General features: G+C 51.4%; 1 protein-coding gene across 6 annotated transcripts in view; it reads left to right on the forward strand.

The window, feature by feature from the left end:
- Positions 1 to 17,166, forward strand: part of ABLIM2 (actin binding LIM protein family member 2) — a 166,973-nt gene that overhangs the window by 57,248 nt on the left and 92,559 nt on the right. For all 6 annotated transcript variants that reach the window (XM_037829322.1, XM_037829323.1, XM_037829325.1 and 3 more), the window contains exon 3: positions 13,906 to 14,089. In XM_037829322.1, the coding sequence (XP_037685250.1) occupies positions 13,906 to 14,089 (184 nt within the window). The remainder of the gene's footprint in view (positions 1 to 13,905; positions 14,090 to 17,166) is intronic.

Consider the following 17,166-nt stretch of genomic DNA (forward strand, 5'->3'; position numbering starts at 1 on the left):
ACATGGGTGGTGAGAAGAGGTCCCCTCCTGGATATATTTTGAAATCCAGCTGGCTCTATCTTCATCCTACAAAAGTAGGAATAAATGTAAGATTCAGCAATGGCAAACCCTGCACAGGATGGAAGACTTTGCCTGGGAAAACAAGCCTGTCCCTCTGGCTCTCTCGCCTGGGGCTGAGTTCTGCACTGGTGGAGTGAGCAGTTGTTCATTAGTTGTTCCTTGGGATCTTTCATGGCCCCCTCTGCTGATGCTCTGGAAACACGTGGCCCCGATTCTGAGATGACAGGGGCCACCTCCCAGGGTGACCCAAGGGACCGGACGTTTTCTGGTCCGATTAGCCGCAGAACTGAGTGATCCCACAGTTCTGGAAGTTTCCAAGGAGGTGCAGGGGGGCGGCTGTGTGCAGCAGGGGAGAAAGCCTGGGGGCTCGGCCTTGCTTGGAAATGCTGGCGGCTGTCCCAAGAACACAGCCGCCGGGCCGGGGATGTAACGACTGCACTGAGCACTGGGCTGGGCCGGCCAGGGGCTGGCGAGGGGACGGCTGCCCTGGCAGGGCGCTCCCGGGTTGTCTAGGAGAAACCTCCCAGGGCCTCCAGGTCGAGGCAGCGCCCCCTGCAGGTGTGCCTGGGCCTGCCCCAGCCCCTGCCCTTTGGGGAGCACCCCGTGTTCTTGCCTGGCCAGGCTCACCAGGGCGTGGGAGCCTCAGGACCACGAGGCAGAGTCCTAAACATTCTCAGCAGGAAGGAACGCCCTGCTCTTTCCAGCTGGGGATCTGAGCGGGGGTGCAGCTAAGACCTCCCGGGTGGGGTGACCCGGCCAGCCCTGCAGCCATCTCCCTCCAGTGGGGCCTCGGAGCCCCTGGAGTTGACTGGTTTGCTTTGTTTTCATGTTAGTTGCTATCTCCTCCTCCCACCCAGCAAAGTGTAAAAGAGCGGGGAGAGTGTGGGAAACCCTGAGAAACCATCCTGGAGAATTACTGTTGGCATTTGCTGTGCCTCCTTCCAGGCTCTCCCTTTGTACGAGTAAATTTTTAAAATATACTGTGTTTTTATTAGAAAAGCTGTAGTTTTACAGAAAAGTCATGCAGAAAGTACAAAATTTCCACTTACCCCTGTAGTCCCTATTAGTAACACCTTGCATTAGTGGTAAAATTGCCACAATTGAAAGAATATTATTAAAATTGTACAGTTATAGTCCATAATTTACACCAGGGTTCACTGATTTTTTTTGTTTTAATTTTTATTCTAGGAACATATATCCAACCTAAATTTGTCCCCTTTTAGCCATATTTAAATATATAATTCAGTGCTGTTAATTACTTCCACAGTGTTGTGCTACCGTCACAACCGTCCATTACCACTACTTTTTCGTCACCCCAAAAATAAATTCTGTTCACTTAAGCATTATAGGTCTTTTTAAAATTTTGAAATCAGGCTGTATCCATAATTTTGTTTTCCAATTTATTCACTTCTAATTACCTTATTATAAGCACTTCCCCTATCATATACAACCTTCGACTTCAATTTCAGTATCTGCACTAATTCTTTCAAATGCCTGAACCACAGCAAACTTTATCAGTCTCCTCTTGTTGGATGTTTACATGGTTTTCAGCCAGGCAATGGGCTAGTGGTTTTTTTACACCTCATCTCATTTATTTCCTTCGACAACCGTGGGAGCTGGGTATGGTTAACCTTCTTTTTTAATGTACTTTGATTGAGATATATTCACACACCATACAATCCATCCAAAGTATACAGTCAGTGGTTCACAGTGTCATCACATAGTTGTGTATTCATCACCATGATCATCCCCAGAACATCTGCATTACTCTAGAAAAAGAAATAGAAAGAAACAGAAGACCTCAAACATCCCATACTGCTTACCCCTCCCTCTTATTGATCACTAGTATTGCACTCTACCCAATTTTACGACTAACAATAAAGGTAGGGTAACTAAGACATGTAGTATGGTCAGAGATAGATATATAGATCAATGGAATAGAACAGCATATGCAAAAGTAGATCCGTATGAATAAGGGTATTTATTTATTTATTTATCTATTTATTTATTTTGCTATATAGTTATACCATCATTATCAAAGATCAGGGCTACTGGATTACAGTTCAGCAAATTCAGGTATTTCCTTCTGGCTATTCTAAAACACCAGACACTGAAAATATCTATATAATGAATCAGTATTCACAGTCATTTGTTCAATCCAAATTTCTCAGTTATACTTCCTCCCTCTTGTTTGATCTTTCTCTCAATCTTCAGGGATATCTGGGCAATGAACATTTTAACTTCTTCATGCTGGAAAGGGGTGTTGACCTTATGGGGTGGAGGAATGAAACTGGTTGATGTTCTTGGAGAGGCTGGTACCTCTGGGTTTCAAGGCTTATGTGGTGTAGGATCAATCTGGAGGCCTTAAGTTTCTGGAAAAATAAGCTTACTAAGAAAAGCTTTTATAGAGACTTAGATAGAACCCAGGGTAGTCCCTAGGGTTTTTGGGTATATTGTTGCTTGGGGCTTGGCATACTGTGGTAGTTTGCAATATCTGGCTAAAGCTTGCATGAGAGTAACCCCCAGAATGATCTCTCGACAGTATATGAAATCTCTTAGCCACTGAAACTTTAATTAGTTTTTTTTTAAAGTGACTTTTTTTTTTTAATTTTTTGGGGGCCAATTGATTTTTTTTTAAAATTCGGTTTTATTGAGATATATTCACATACCATACAATCATCCACGGTGTACAGTCAACTGTTCACAGTACCATCATATAGTTGTGCATTCATCACCCCGATCTATTTTTGAACATTTTCCTTACACCAGAAAGAATCAGAATAAGAATAAAAAATAAAAGTAAAAAGAACACCCAAATCATCCCGCCATCCCACCCTATTTTTCATTTAGGTTTTGTCCCCATTTATCTACTCATCCATCCATACACTGGATAAAGGGAGTGTGATCCACAAGGTTTTCACAATCACATTGTCACCCCTTTATAAGCTACACTGTTATACAATCATCTTCAAGAGTCAAGGCTACTGGGTTGGAATTTGCTAATTTCGGGTCTTTACTTCTAGCTATTCCAATACAATAAAACCTAAAAAGTGTTATCTATATAGTGCATAAGAATGTCCACCAGAGTGACCTCTTGACTCCGTTTGAAATCTCTCAGCCACTGAAGCTTTATTTCATTTCATTTCACATCCCCCTTTTGGTCAAGAAGATGTTCTCGATCCCACGATGCCGGGTCCATATTCATCCCCAGGAGTCATATCCTGCGTTGCCAGGGAGATTTACACCCCTGGGAGTCGGGTCCCACACAGAGGGGAGGGCAGTGAATTCATCTGCCAAGTTGGCTTAGAGAGAGAGAGGGCCACATCTGAGCAACAAAGAGGTTCTCTGGGGAGACTCTTAGGCACAATTACAAGCAAGCCTAGCTTCACCATTGCAGAAATAAATTTCATAAGGGCAGGCATCAAGATCGAGGGCTTGGCTTTATTAAATTGGGAGTCCCTAAAGCTTGAGAGAATATTGGTGATTCCCCAGGTGGGGAAATTTAATATTTCCACATTTTCTCCCAGTCCCTCAAGGGGCTTTTGCAAATGCTTTTTTATTTTCTTCCCAAATGCTTTGGAATGTATCCAGGTATTACATTAACCTGTATGAATAACAGCCTCTCATTCTCTATTCTAGGTTCCATGTAATTAGGGTACTTACATAAACTGACCAGACAGGTTAAATTAGATAGTGTGCTACAGAGAATTTAAATATTGAACCAAATAAATGTCTCTTCCTTTGGTCTCACACAGAAGTTGAAGTTTTAAAATACTGACAATATCATCCTTTTTCTTGTATTCTAATTTACCTTAGTCCTACCCAGGTCCATTTCATTCATATCTCTACTTGAAGTCTGATCCCTTTCTCAGCTTCTTTAACAGTTGCTATATGGAGTAATGCTGACTTTCACGGTTGGAGAACTGTCACTCTGAGTCTCAGGTGTCACACAGATACCCAAAGTTCCAGGGACCTACCAGGTTGCACACAAAGAGCTCAGCATCCCAGAATTTAGAGATAACAGTTAAAACTCAGGAATAGATGTGACTGCTGTAAGAGCTTCCAGTCTAGAAACCTTTACATTGAGCCTTATTGAACATTCTGTCCTCCTTCATTCTCGATTGCCCAATCTCTGTCCACCTGCTGTCCCCTGATAACCCATGCTCTCAAACTCAGTTCTCAGTGTTTGCTCATTATCATTAGTCTATACCAGTGAGACTGTATGTTCTGATTTGCTAATGCTGCCAGAATGCAAAACACCAGAAATGGATTGGCTTCTTTTTTTTTTTTTTAATTTAATAGATTTTATTTTGAAATAAATTCAATCTTACAGGAAGAGTTGCAAAAACAGTACAAAACCCATACATGGGACTCCATCATACCCCGACTCCCCTCCCCTAATACCCCGATCCACCACCTTTAACATCCTGTCACACCACCATTTCTTTCTTTCTCTCCCTCCCTCTCTCCCTCCCTATCTATCATCCATCATCTATTGCTCTGTCCTCTGAACATGAGAGCAAGCTGCACACATCTTTGAACAAACACTATAATTCACATATATCTTTCCCATGGACAAGAACTTTCTTTTATGCAATCCCATTAAGCACAGTTAAGAAATTCAAGAAATTCAACATTGATACAAAGCTTACACTCTGTATTTCCTTTTTTGTGTGTGTGTGTCCCATCTGTGTCCCTTTGAGCCTCCCCTCCTCCATCCTCAGATCCCATCCAGGATCATCCTTGGCATTTAATTGTCATCTATTTAGACTTTTTTTTTTCAATTGTGGAAACATATATACAGACTAAATCTTCCCATTCCACCCCCTCCCTAGCATTCCATTAGTGGGATTAATCACATTTAGAATGTTGCAATGCTATCACCTTCCCACCATCCATTTCTATATGTTTCCCTTCACCCCAAACAGAAACCCTACTCTCATTTCTTAACTCCCCATTGCCCCTTCCCCCACTTCTCGGAACCCCTACTCTACTTGTCATCTCTATGGTCATATTCTCTATACTTTCTTTGTATTTACCGTGGGGCTTAAATTTAACATCTTAAATCTATAACAATCTTGTTTTTCTTTGATACCAACTTAACTTCAATAGGACACATAAGCTATGTTCCTATACTCCATCATTCCCCCACCTTTATGTAGTTCTTATAAAAAATTACATGTTTTACATTGAGTCCAAAACCACTGATTTATCATTACAGTTTATGTATTTTAGATCCTGTAGGAAGTAAATAGTGGAGTTATAAATAAAAAATGCAGTAGTATTGGTATTTATATTTACCATGTGATCTTTACTGGAAATCTTTATTTCTTCACGTAGTTTCAGTCAATTGTTTAGTGTCCCTTCCTTTCAGCCTGCACAATTCCCTTTAGCATTTCTTATGGGACTGATTACTGGTGATGAAGTCCCTCAGCTTTTGATTATCTGGGAATGTTTTTATCTCCCCCTCATTTTTATCCTCCAGGTGTTTGTGAATTCTCCAAATCTCTGATGGTTATTGACTTCTATTTGTATTCCACTGTGGTCAGACAATGTGCTTTGAACAAATTCATTTTTTTTTAATTTATTGAGGCTTGTTTTTATGCCCCAGCATATGGTCCATTCTGGAGAAAGATCCGTGATCACTAGAGAAGAATGTATGTCCCAGTGACCTGGGATGTAATATTCTATATATGTCTGTTAAAATTTTCTATCTCTCTCTCCTTTCTTTGTTTCTCTGTCAGTAGGGCTCCCTTTAGTATCTGAAGTAGGGCAGGACTTTTATTAGCAAAATCTCTCAGCATTTGTTCGTCTGTGAAAAATTTAAGCGCTCCCTCAAATTTGAAGGAGAGTTTTGCTGGATAAAGTATTCTTAGTTGGAAATTTTTCTCTCTCAGAATTTTAAATATGTCATGCCACTGCCTTCTCGCCTCCATGGTGGCCGCTGAGTAGTCACTACTTAGTCTTATGTTGTTTCCTTTGTATGTGGTGAATTGCTTTTCTCTTGCTGCTTTCAGAACTTGCTCCTTCTCTTCCGTATTTGAGAGTCTTATCAGAATATGTCTTGGAGTGGGTTTATTTGGATTTAGTCTATTTGGAGTTTGCTGGGCATTTATGCTTTGTGTATTTATATTGTGTAGAAGATTTGGGAAGTTTTCCCCAACAATTTCTTTGAATACTCTTTCTAGACCTTTACCCTTCTCTTCCCCTTCTGGGACACCAATGAGTCTTAAATTTGGACGTTTTATTTTATCTCTCATATCCCTGAGGTCCATTTTGATTTTTTCAATTTTTTTCCCCATTCTTTCTTTTGTTCTTTCATTTTCCATTCTGTGGTCCTCGAGGAGGCTGAGTTGTTGTTCAGCTTCCTCTAATCTTGCAATATGAGTATCCAGAATCTTTTTAATTTGGCCTACAGTTTCTTTAATTTCCATAAGATCTTCTATTTTTTTATTTTCTCTTGCAATTTCTTCTTTATGCTCTTCTAGGGTGTTCTTTATGTCTTTTATATCCTGTGCCATGGTCTTCTTGATGGCCTTTATATCCTGAGCCACGCTTTTGTTGCCTGTCTGTAATTCTTTGATTAATTGTGCCAAGTACTGTGTGTCTTCTGATCTTTTGATTTGGGTGTTTTGGTTTGGGTTCTCCATATCATCTGGTTTTATCATATGCTTTAAGATTTTCTGTTGTTTTTGGCCTCTTGGCATTTACTTTACCTGATCCCTAATTTGACAGAACTGCAGCTTGGTGGCGTACACTTTCTCTAACTGACCAGCAGATGGCGTCCGTGAGTCACCTGTTCCCCTCAAGTCAGTTCTCCCCCACTTTGTTTTTGTGGTGTGTGGGGGTCTGATTCTTGTGGGGTCCAATTGGTGCACTTAATTTGGGTGTGATGTCGGTGCTGTCCGCCCTGAATGAGGGGTGTGTGAGCGGTTAGGGGGGAAGGGCAGCTTTAATAATCAAACCTCCCAGGTGTTCTGGAGATTTAAGGCTGTTGCAGGAGCCTAAGCCTTCATTTCAGTCTTTCCACCGATTGTCTCTGCCGCTGACCCACAAGTCCTTGGTATTCATGTACGGTCCCTGGGATTTCCGAGCGGTTCCCCCTTCCCAGCTGTGCTCTTCCAGGACCTCTGCTGAAGGAGGGCCGCGCCATGTCACTAGTGTGCACTGGCCCTCCAGGGAAGCCCTGGGTCACTGGGCCTTGAGGGGTGCTCCCAGCCCGCTTCAAAGATGGTTGACTGGGACGCGTTAACTTCCTCCTTTTTGCACAGCTCCGCCCTGCCAGCTCTGGGACAATCAGCTGTGGGTGTACTAAAGGCCACTGTCCACGGCCGATATTGTGGCTTGTGTGTAGTGCTGAGGGTAAGATTCCCCGTCACACTGCGTTTCTTGGTGCGGCTCTGGGCTGTGGGTCTGGCCCTGGGCAGTAGCGTCCCCTGCCCACTGGGGAGATGGCTGCAAGAAATGCAGTTTTTTTTTCTCCTTTTGGCTCCCCTCTGCTCCTCTGGTCTTGAGAGAATCAGGAGCGGGTGTGGGAAGGGGTATCCTCCACGCCAGACACTGAGGTGTTAGCCCAGCCCGCTCCCGCCATGCTTCACTGTGTGGCTCTCCCCGTCATATCTGCAGCCACTCCCGGGCTTTATCTTTAAAGAACTAGTCTGTCTCCAAATGCCAGCCCACCGTTTCCCCACACCGCAGCGCCGACTTACTGACTCGTTTCAGAATGCAGGCTCCTGGTTTCACCAAATGCACGGTCCCTGTGGATTTAGCAGATCTTGTCTGGCTGGTGCATCGCTGACAGTGGTATTCTGGGTCACTTTCTGGTTTTTATCTAGTGTTTTTCATGGAGGTGTTTTTTTGCCCTGTCTCACCTAGCTGCCATCTTAGGTTCTCCATGGATTGGCTTTTATAAAAGGGGGTTTATTTGGTTACAAAGTTACAGTCTTAGGGCCATAAAGTTTCCAAGGTAATACATCAACAATCGGGTACCTTCACTGGAGGATGGCCAATGGCGTCCGGAAAACCTCTGTTAGCTGGGAAGGCACATGGCTGGCGTCTGCTCCAGAGTTCTGGTTTCAAAATGGCTTTCTCCCAGGACGTTCCTCTCTAGGCTTCAGCCTCTCTCCAAAATGTCACTCTCAGTTGCTCTTGGGGCATTTATCCTCTCTTAGCTTCTCAGGAGCAAAAGTTTGCTTTCAATGGCCGTCTTCAAACTTTCATCTGCAGCTTCTCTTTCAGCTCCAGTGCACTCTTCAAAGTGTCCCTCTTGGCTGTAGCAAGCTCGCTCCTTCTGTCTGAGCTTATATAGGGCTCCAGTAAACTAATCAAGGCCCACGCTGAATGGGCGGGGCCACACCTCCATGGAAATCATCCAGAGTTATCACCCACAGTTGGGTGGGTCGCATCTCCATGGAAACATTCAAAGAATTACAATCTAATCAACACTAATGTGTCTGGCCACACAAGATTGCCTCAAAGATAATGGTGTTTTGGGGGACATAATACATTCAGGCTGGCACACCGTACATCACTTGTCCCCTACTTCTGGCCCACTTCACTCAACATACTGTCCTCAAGCTCACCCTCCCAGTTGCATGCCACACGATTTCATTCCTTCCTGCAGCCATTCAAGTTGTATGCTTATACCACAGTTCATCCCTCCGTTCATCAGTCGATGTACCCTTAGGCCACCTCCATCCATTGCAAATTGCGAATACTGCCGCGGGAAACACCAGTGTGCAAATGACTATGTGGGTCTGTGCTTTCCAAGTCTTTTACTAAAAGTGGGGTTGCAGTATCATGCGGCAGCCCTACATTCAGCCTCCTGTGGAACCACCACGCTACCCTCCAGAGGGGCTGCACCATTCTACTTCCCCACCAACAGTGAGTAGGTACATCCCTCTCTCCACATCTTCTCCAACACTTGTATCCCTCTGTTTATTTTTTAAACAGTTTTGTTCACATAGCATACAATCCTTCCTAAGTGTACAACCAGTGGTTCATGGCATAATCACATAGTTATGCATTTACCACCACAATCTATATGAAAACATTTCCATTTCTTCTGCAAAGAAAGAAGAGGAGAAAAGAAGGGGGGAAAAAAAAGGAGAAACAACAACAAGAATCCCATAGTCCCCCTTTATATCCCCCTTACTGACATTTAGCTTTCGTATATTTCCTTTTGTTAACCTTCTTTTACAGGTGAAGGCTCTGAGGTTCAGAGAGGTTAAGTAACTTGCCCAAGGTCCCACAGCTGGCAAACTGCTGAGCCGGGATTCGAACCCAGGCTGCCTGACTCAAAAGCCACACCGTTTGTTCACTGCATTTGGTCATCCTGAGGCCGCAGCAAACAGCTTTGCAACCTCACTTCTGCTGGCGATTTCCTTGGGATGGATTCCCAGAGAGGGGTTGCTGGGTCAAAGGGTAGGGGCAGTTTCAGCATTCTTTGGCGCGATTGCTAGAGAGGGAATTCCAGAAAGCCAGCTGACTCTCTCTTCCCACCAGTGCCCGCCCTCCCTGGACCGCTTCCCATAAAGGGGCTTAGCGACTCCCCAAAATGGCACGCGGTTCACACTCACCCCTTGGCTGCCCTTTTTTAATCTTTGCGAATCTGACAGGCAAAATGTATATGATAATGAGTGCTGTCTGGACTTGTAAAAATTGTTAGCGGATCTGAACTTTGTATTTTAGTAGGCCGAGCTCTGGCTGCACCCGTCGTGCAGTGATGGACACGCTCTGGGCAGCTGGAGTTTGCTGGGGGAGGAGATGATGAGGAGGCGACGGGCTTGGAGAGTGATGACACTTGCCAGGGTGGATGTGGCCGGGAGGCTGCTTTCATTCACCCTGGTGCCGCTGCGGTGTAGACATGCACCTTTAATGGGGTTCTGGATCTGGAGCCTCGTTTTCTTTGAAGGAACAGCCAAGGCTGTTGTGTCTTCAGGAGCAGCTGAAAAAGAGCCCAGGGCCGGCACGGGGAGCCATCCTGTCACGAGGCGCTACGAGGTGGTGTTGATGGAGAACTAGAGCCCCCCGAGTAGAGCCCACGTAGCCTGTGCTTCCCGAGTCAGGGCAGGTTTGCCTTGTCTACATTGTGGGGCGACGTGAAACAAAGGGTTTCCATCCTCAGACTGGGTGTGGAGAAAGAGCTCAGAACTGGCTCAGTGCTGAACTCTGGCTTCTCTGGGAAGCGGTGGCAGGAGCAGCCACGGGGGGCTGGACGCTGGGTCCTTGCTGCCAGGGGTCCTCCCCGTGGGGGTCCTCGCTGCTGGGGTCCTCACTGTTGGGGGTTCCTTCACTCAGGGTTTTATGGGGAGGACCCCCTTCTTCCGTGAGGACTCGCCAGTGTGTCATGGGCCCTGGGAAGCTGCGAGGGGCTTGGCCTCTGTCACCCCCTCCTCCTCCAGCTTGCGCTCACTCCACCCCCAGGAGCTCAGGTGTTTTGCCCAACCTCAGCCCCCCTGGGTCTCGTGGACTGGGGTTCGGGTCGTGACCGGATGCAGGGGTCCCAGGCAGGAGTGGGTCTGGGGTCACCCCTTCTCCCTTCTGCCCCTTGCTCTCGACTGGGCATCTGTATCCTCCATTCAGAGTGGGCCTCTCCACAAACCCATGCCCTCCCCAGATCCCCCAGCGGGGCCACGGTGACCCCCTGCCACATCAGTGGGGGGTCATTTCTCAAATTGCCCTTTCATGGTGTTCACGAAGGTCCAGTGACTTGCCTGCCGTCATGCAGCAATTTTAAGAAAATTTTTGAGCAGGCCCTTCACTGAGCCGTTCCCGGACCCCCTTATCCCGATTACCCCCTGTTCGCCCACGGCACCCCGGGGCTCAGCCTTGGGGGCCAGGCTCGGTGATGAGCCCCGCCCCCCCAGCCCCCTCCCCGCCCTGGAACTGTGGTAAGCACAGGTGAGGCGCTCCTTGCTTCCTGTGCGCTTCTCCCACTTCCCACGGCGGGTGCAGTCGCTCGAGGCTGCCCCGCCCTCCCCTGGGGCCCTGCGTGCTCTTCCACCCCAGTTGTCCTCTGCCGTCCCCAGCCACGGTTCACCAGCGACCTCGGATTTTACTGCACTGTGGACACAGGCTTTGCTGCTCCCTCATAGACCCCGTTGTGCTTGGCACTCGTTGTCATACCAGATTGTGTCTGCCTCCCCTACCAGACCGTGGGCCCCCAAGGGCATCCCTGGCACCCAGCATGGGGCCTGGGACATGGCAGGTATTCAGGGATGGTGGATGGATGGATGGATGGATGGTGGATGGATGGATGGAAAATGAATGATGGATGGATGATGAATGGATAGATGGATGGATGGATGAAAGATGGAGGGATGGTGGATAGATGGATGATGGATGGATGGATGGTGGATGGTGGGTGGATGAACGGATGGAAAATGGATGATGGATGGATGATGGATGGATGATGGATGGATGGATGGATGAATGGATGGAAAATGGATGATGGATGGATGATGAATGGATAGATGGATGGATGGATGAAAGATGGAGGGATGGTGGCTAGATGGATGATGGATGAGAATGGGTGGTGGATGGATGAAAGATGGAGGATGGTGGATGGATGAGGATGGATGGTGGGTGGCTGGCTGGGGAACATGTCACTGACTACTCTAGGAGCCAGTAGGATATTGAGCCTATTTAAAGATGGCAGATGGTTAGTTTTGTTGCTTCCTGCCTCGGCTATGGGAGAACCATTTTCCCAGGGCAGCCGCATCAGCGGTACACCCAGCTCAAGGGAAACCATCTCCTTCCCTTTGAAGAGTGGACAGCATCTGGGGAGGGGTAAAATGATGGCCAAGGTCTCAGTGCAGCCCTTGGTGCTCTGAGCTTCCCTTCTGCAATGGAAGTTTCTGGCACAAAATGTCACCATATCTTCACTGAGCCGTCAGCACTGGGCAGTATTGGACACTCCAGTTATTCTGAGTCGGGCCTGCGTGTCTTTCTCTCCATCCACGGAGTTCCTGGTAACTCTGAGCTCATGTCTTCTCTCTGGAGCTGGCTCTTTGCTGAGGCCAGAGGGGCGTTCCTGTGGCCAGTGCTTCCCCCAAGCTCCTGGACGGGGAGCATGGACCGTGAACATTAGAAATTCCGAATGGAAACCTTGTAGGAACCACCTCAGAAACCCTGGCGGGCCTCACCAGTGCCGTCCGTCACGTCTGCAGATGGCCAGTTCAGCTCTTGCCAGAGGCCAGGCCTTGGCTTGGGTCCAGATGCAACCCCCATCCTCCCTGGGTGGCCCCTCAAGGCCCTCCACCTCACCAAGGCTCAGCCTCTCTGTTCGTAGATGGGAACAAGAGTGTCTCCTCAAGGGTGACTGAGAGAACCAAATGGGGGGATAAAGGAAATGTGACGAGTAGAGGGGGCACTGGAGAGACCCTGTCCCAGCAGGAGGCACCTGCACATCCCCTGTCCTCAGCTCTGTCTCCCATTCTCACTTGTCTTCATCCCCCATCCTCACCTTTCCCCATCCCCCATCCTCACCTGTCCCCGTCCCCCATCCTCACCTTTCCCCATCCTCCATCCTCTCCTGTCCCCGTCCCCCATCCTCACCTTTCCCCATCCCCCATCCTCACCTGTCCCCGTCCCCCATCCTCACCTGTCCCCATCCCCCATCCTCACCTGTCCTCATCCCCCATCCTCACCTGTCCCCATCCCCCATCTTCACCTGTCCCCATCCCCCATCCTCACCTATCCCCATACCCCATCTTCACCTGTCCCCATCCCCCATCCCATCCTTACCTGTCCCCGTCCCCCATCTTCACCTGTCCCCGCCCCCATCTTCACCTGTCCCCATCCCCCATCTTCACCTGTCCCCGCCCCCATCTTCACCTGTCCCCATCCCCCATCTTCACCTGTCCCCATCCCCCATCCTCACCTTTCCCCATCCCCCATCCTCACCTTCCCCATCCCCCATCCTCACCTGTCCCCATCCCCCATCCTCACCTGTCCCCATCCCCCATCCTCACCTGTCCCCATCCTCCATCCTCACCTATCCCCATACCCCATCTTCACCTGTCCCCATCCCCCATCCCATCCTTACCTGTCCCCGTCCCCCATCTTCACCTGTCCCCGCCCCCATCTTCACCTGTCCCCATCCCCCATCTTCACCTGTCCCCATCCCCCATCCTCACCTGTCCCCTTCCCCCATCCTCGCCTGTCCCCATCCCCCTTCCTCACCTGTCCCAGGCTGAAGGCCACACCTGGCCGGTCCACCACTTTCTGGGCAGGAGTCTTGTGCTAGGTGTGAGGGGACAGCCAGGCTTCGGGATCTGGGAGGGCAGGAGGCTGAGAGTGGCTGGGCTCCAGGTGCCTGGCTGTGGGCTCCGGGTGCCTGGCTGTGGGCCGTGGGTGCCTGGCTGTGGGCTCCGGGTGCCTGGCTGTGGGCCGTGGGTGCCTCGCTGTGGGCTGCAGGCCCGGCTACGGGGCCCCGTCTGTCCTCCCCTGGGAATCCTCAGCACCAGAGTGGAGCCGAGCGTGCTGTGGGAGCTCAGATAATAACCGCCTTTCAATCCGTTATCCCAGTGCTGGCGACGGGCCCGTGGGAAATCAAGGCTTCGTCACAGGTGGGGCTGAGGAGGCCCTGGAGGGGACCCTGGCGCGGGGGGAGGCTGGGCTGGCCCCCCAGGAAAGCCAGGTTCTCATCCCCGGTCGGTGCCCCTTTCCAGCAGTTTCCATAAGAGAACAAGGAGCTGGAGCTGGGCTCTCCCTGCAGCCTGGTCTCCCCGATGGCCAGGAGGGGGGCTGTGTGGGTGGGGGCGCCCTGGCCTGTCGGGAAGCGGGAGGAGCCCCCACGGCCCCCAGCCCGCCCCGTGACCCCGCGGTGCCGTCTCTCCCCAGCGTGCGGCTGCGACCTGGCCGAGGGCGGCTTCTTCGTGCGCCAGGGCGAGTACATCTGCACGCTGGACTACCAGCGCCTCTACGGCACCCGCTGCTTCCGCTGCGACCGCTTCATCGAGAGCGAGGTGGTGTCGGCGCTCGGCAGGACCTACCACCCCGCCTGCTTCGTGTGCGCCGTCTGCAGGTGACCGCGCCGCCGCCTCCCTCCCTCCGCCCTCCTGCCTCCCTCCTCCCGCCTCCCGCCCTCCGCCCTCCGTCCTCCCTCCTTCCTCCCTCCGTCCGCCCTCCTTCCTCCCTCCTTTCTTCCTCCTTCCTCCCTTCTTCCTCCCTCCTTCCTCCCTCCTTCCTCCCTCCCTCCTTCCTCCTTCCTTCCTTCCTCCTTCCTCCTCCTCCCTCCTTCCTTCCTTCCTCCTTCCTCCCTCCTTCCTCCTCTCTTCCTCTCCCTCCTTTCTTCCTCCTTCGCTCCTCTTCTCTTCCTCCCCTTCCTCCCTCCTTCCTCCCTCCCTCCTTCCTCCCTCCTTCCTTCCTCCTCCTCCCTTCCTTCCTCCTTCCTCCCTCCTTCCTTCCTCCTTCTTCCTTCCTCCCTCCTTGCTTCCTCCTTCCTTCCTCCTTCCTCCTTCCATCTTCCTTCCCTCCTTCTTTCTTTCCTCCTTCCTTCCTCCTTCTTCCTTCCTTCTTCCTTCCTTCCTCTCTTCCTTCCTTCCTTTCATCCTTCCTCCCTCCTTCCTCTTTCCTTCCTCCTCCTTCCCTCCCTCCTTCCTTCCTTCCTCCTTCTTCCTTCCTTCCTTCCTCCTTTCTCCTTCCATCTTCCTTCCCTCCTCCCTTCCTTCTTCCTTCCTCTTTCCTTCCTCCTCCTTCCCTCTTTCTTTCCTCCTTCCTTCCTCCTTCTTCCTTCCTTCCTTCCTTCCTTCCTCCCTCCCTCCTCCCTCCTTTATCTTTCCCTCCCTCCCTCCCTGCAGTTGGGCTGGGATGGGGAGGTGGGCTGGGGCCCCTGGGGTGTGGTAGGCAGACCCTTGGCCCCAGCAGGCCTCCCCCCTCACCCACAGGGGAAGGGGCTCCACCTGGGGAGGACACCGAGGTCTGCGGGCAGGGGTGGTCCGCCTGGGCCTTCCTTCCTCCACTGCCCCTGTGTTTCCCTCTGGTCCCCTCTCTTGAGTCTCACCCCATCTGTCACAGTCATTACTCTTTCCCATCACTAATCCCGTAGGGGGCCAAGCCCCATCCTGGGCATGCTCAGCACCCTGGGGCCAGCCTCAAACTGACTCACAAGCCCGTGCCTAGGCCACATCTACACAGACTGACACAGAGAGGTCAAGCAGCTCGTCCAGGTCACACAGCAGGCCGGGGCCGGGCTGGGATTGAGCAAGGACTCAGGGCCCGACCTTCAGGGGTTCCCTCTCTGCCCCCTCCTTCCCTCTCGCCATCTCCTCAGGCTCCCTCGCTGGGCCTGGGTGTTCTGTCTGCTTCAGCCTCACCACCTCCCCTCACTTTCTCCTGATCTCTACATGCACCAGAGCTGCCTCCACTTCCCCCACTTGCTCGGGGCACCCCGTCCTTAGCGTCCCTGCACCCAGATCCCACCCTACCCCAGGGCCATCTCCACGGCCCCTCTGGCCTCACTGCCTCTCTCCACCCCGGGAGGTTCCAAGGCTGTCGGCCCCGTGGACCCCTCCAGCTTCCGGGAAGATGTTCCCCTCCTCAGCCTTCCCCCACCTTCCCCGTCCTGAGCACTAGTCTTCCCTCACTTGGGTGCCCACCTGACCACCTGAGGCCCCTCCTTGCCCAGCGGCCGCTGAGCCTCAGCTGTCCTGGCACGTCCCACCCACACGTCCCGGCTCTCACTCCCCGTTTCCCTAACTGTGGGTGGCACCGTCCTCCAATCCACCATGCGTCTGCACCCTGAGGATGAACCTGGAGTGGGCTGAATCGTGTCCCCCAGAAGACAGCTGAAGCCCCAGCCCTGGGTGTTGGACGGGGCCTTGCTTGGAAGTAGGGTCTTTACAGCTGAATGAGGTTAAGATGGGGTCACACAAGATGGGGTGGCCCCTAAATCCAGCAGCTGGTGTCCTCACGAGAGGAAGATACAGAGGAGATGGGGGCTTGCGGGAGACGGAGGCAGAGTCTGGAGCGCTGTGGCCACAGGCCAAGGGACCCCAAGATCAGTGCCATCCGCAGCTGGGCCAGGCGAGCCCCAGTCTCCCGCGGAGCATCCAGGGGACCCAGCCTGCCGACACCTTGGCTGCAGACCCTGCCGTCCGAGCTGCAAGGGAAACACTTCCGTTGTCCCCGCCCCGTGGGTGTCCTCGGTTACACAGGATGGGACGCTGCTCCCACTGTCCTCCGAGGTCCCTCGCTCCTCCTCGGCCCTCAGGCAGTCCCAGGCCCTGCCGTCCTCTCCTTCTGCCCAGCCCCGGCCTGGCTCGCCTGCAGGACTCCCCCCCCCCGCCCCTGCCTCCGGGCTGGGCCCCCTGCCTTCAGCTCACCCCTGGCCTGTCCCTCCACCACGCCACTCCCACGGCCTCCAAGAGAGGGTCTGAGCTCCTTTCCACCAGGCCAGTTCATCCAGTTTTCCCTTCCTTCCTTCCTGCTTTCACCCAGGCTTCACTGAGCTCCTACGTGTGCCAGGCCCAGGGCTGCATCAGCCCAGGCCCTCCAGGGCTCAGCATCCAGGTGCGCTGTGGTGTAACTGGAGGTGTCCTTCCGGAGCCTTCTCCATGCCGGGGAGAACAGCGTCCTCCCCAGCCCCGCCATGGCCCTGGCGGCCCCTGTACCCACCCTCTCCTGGACACTGATACTCTTCTGTGCCCTTCTCGGGCCTGTGTCTCTGTAGACACTTGACGGGGAGCTCCATGGGGGCAGGGGCTGGGTCCGATCGTCTCCACTGGCACAGAGCTGTGGATATAAGTGACTCCTGCTACCCCGAGGTCCCGGGCTCTGCAGCATAACCACCCCCAGACCCCGCTCCACCCTCCTGGGGCTTAGGGACCTTCCCACATGGACATCCTCTCTCCCTCCACTGCCCCGGACACGTTCCTCCCAGGGGGAATGGTCCGTTTCTAGAAAACAAAGAATTAAAAAAAAACAAAAGCAGAGTTTGTTTTCTGCTCTGTTCTCCCTGTCTCACTATGCCTAGTTTAACAGGGACTTTTTCAGGGCTGTTTCCAGAGCAGGTCTCTGTGGTTACGGCATGCACACAAGATAGAAATGGAACCTTTTGTCAGGGGGACGCTAAGGAGAAGCAGCAGCAATAGCAAAGCCCGT

Source organism: Choloepus didactylus, chromosome 3, assembly GCF_015220235.1.
Source record: "Choloepus didactylus isolate mChoDid1 chromosome 3, mChoDid1.pri, whole genome shotgun sequence".
NCBI lineage: Eukaryota > Metazoa > Chordata > Mammalia > Pilosa > Megalonychidae > Choloepus > Choloepus didactylus.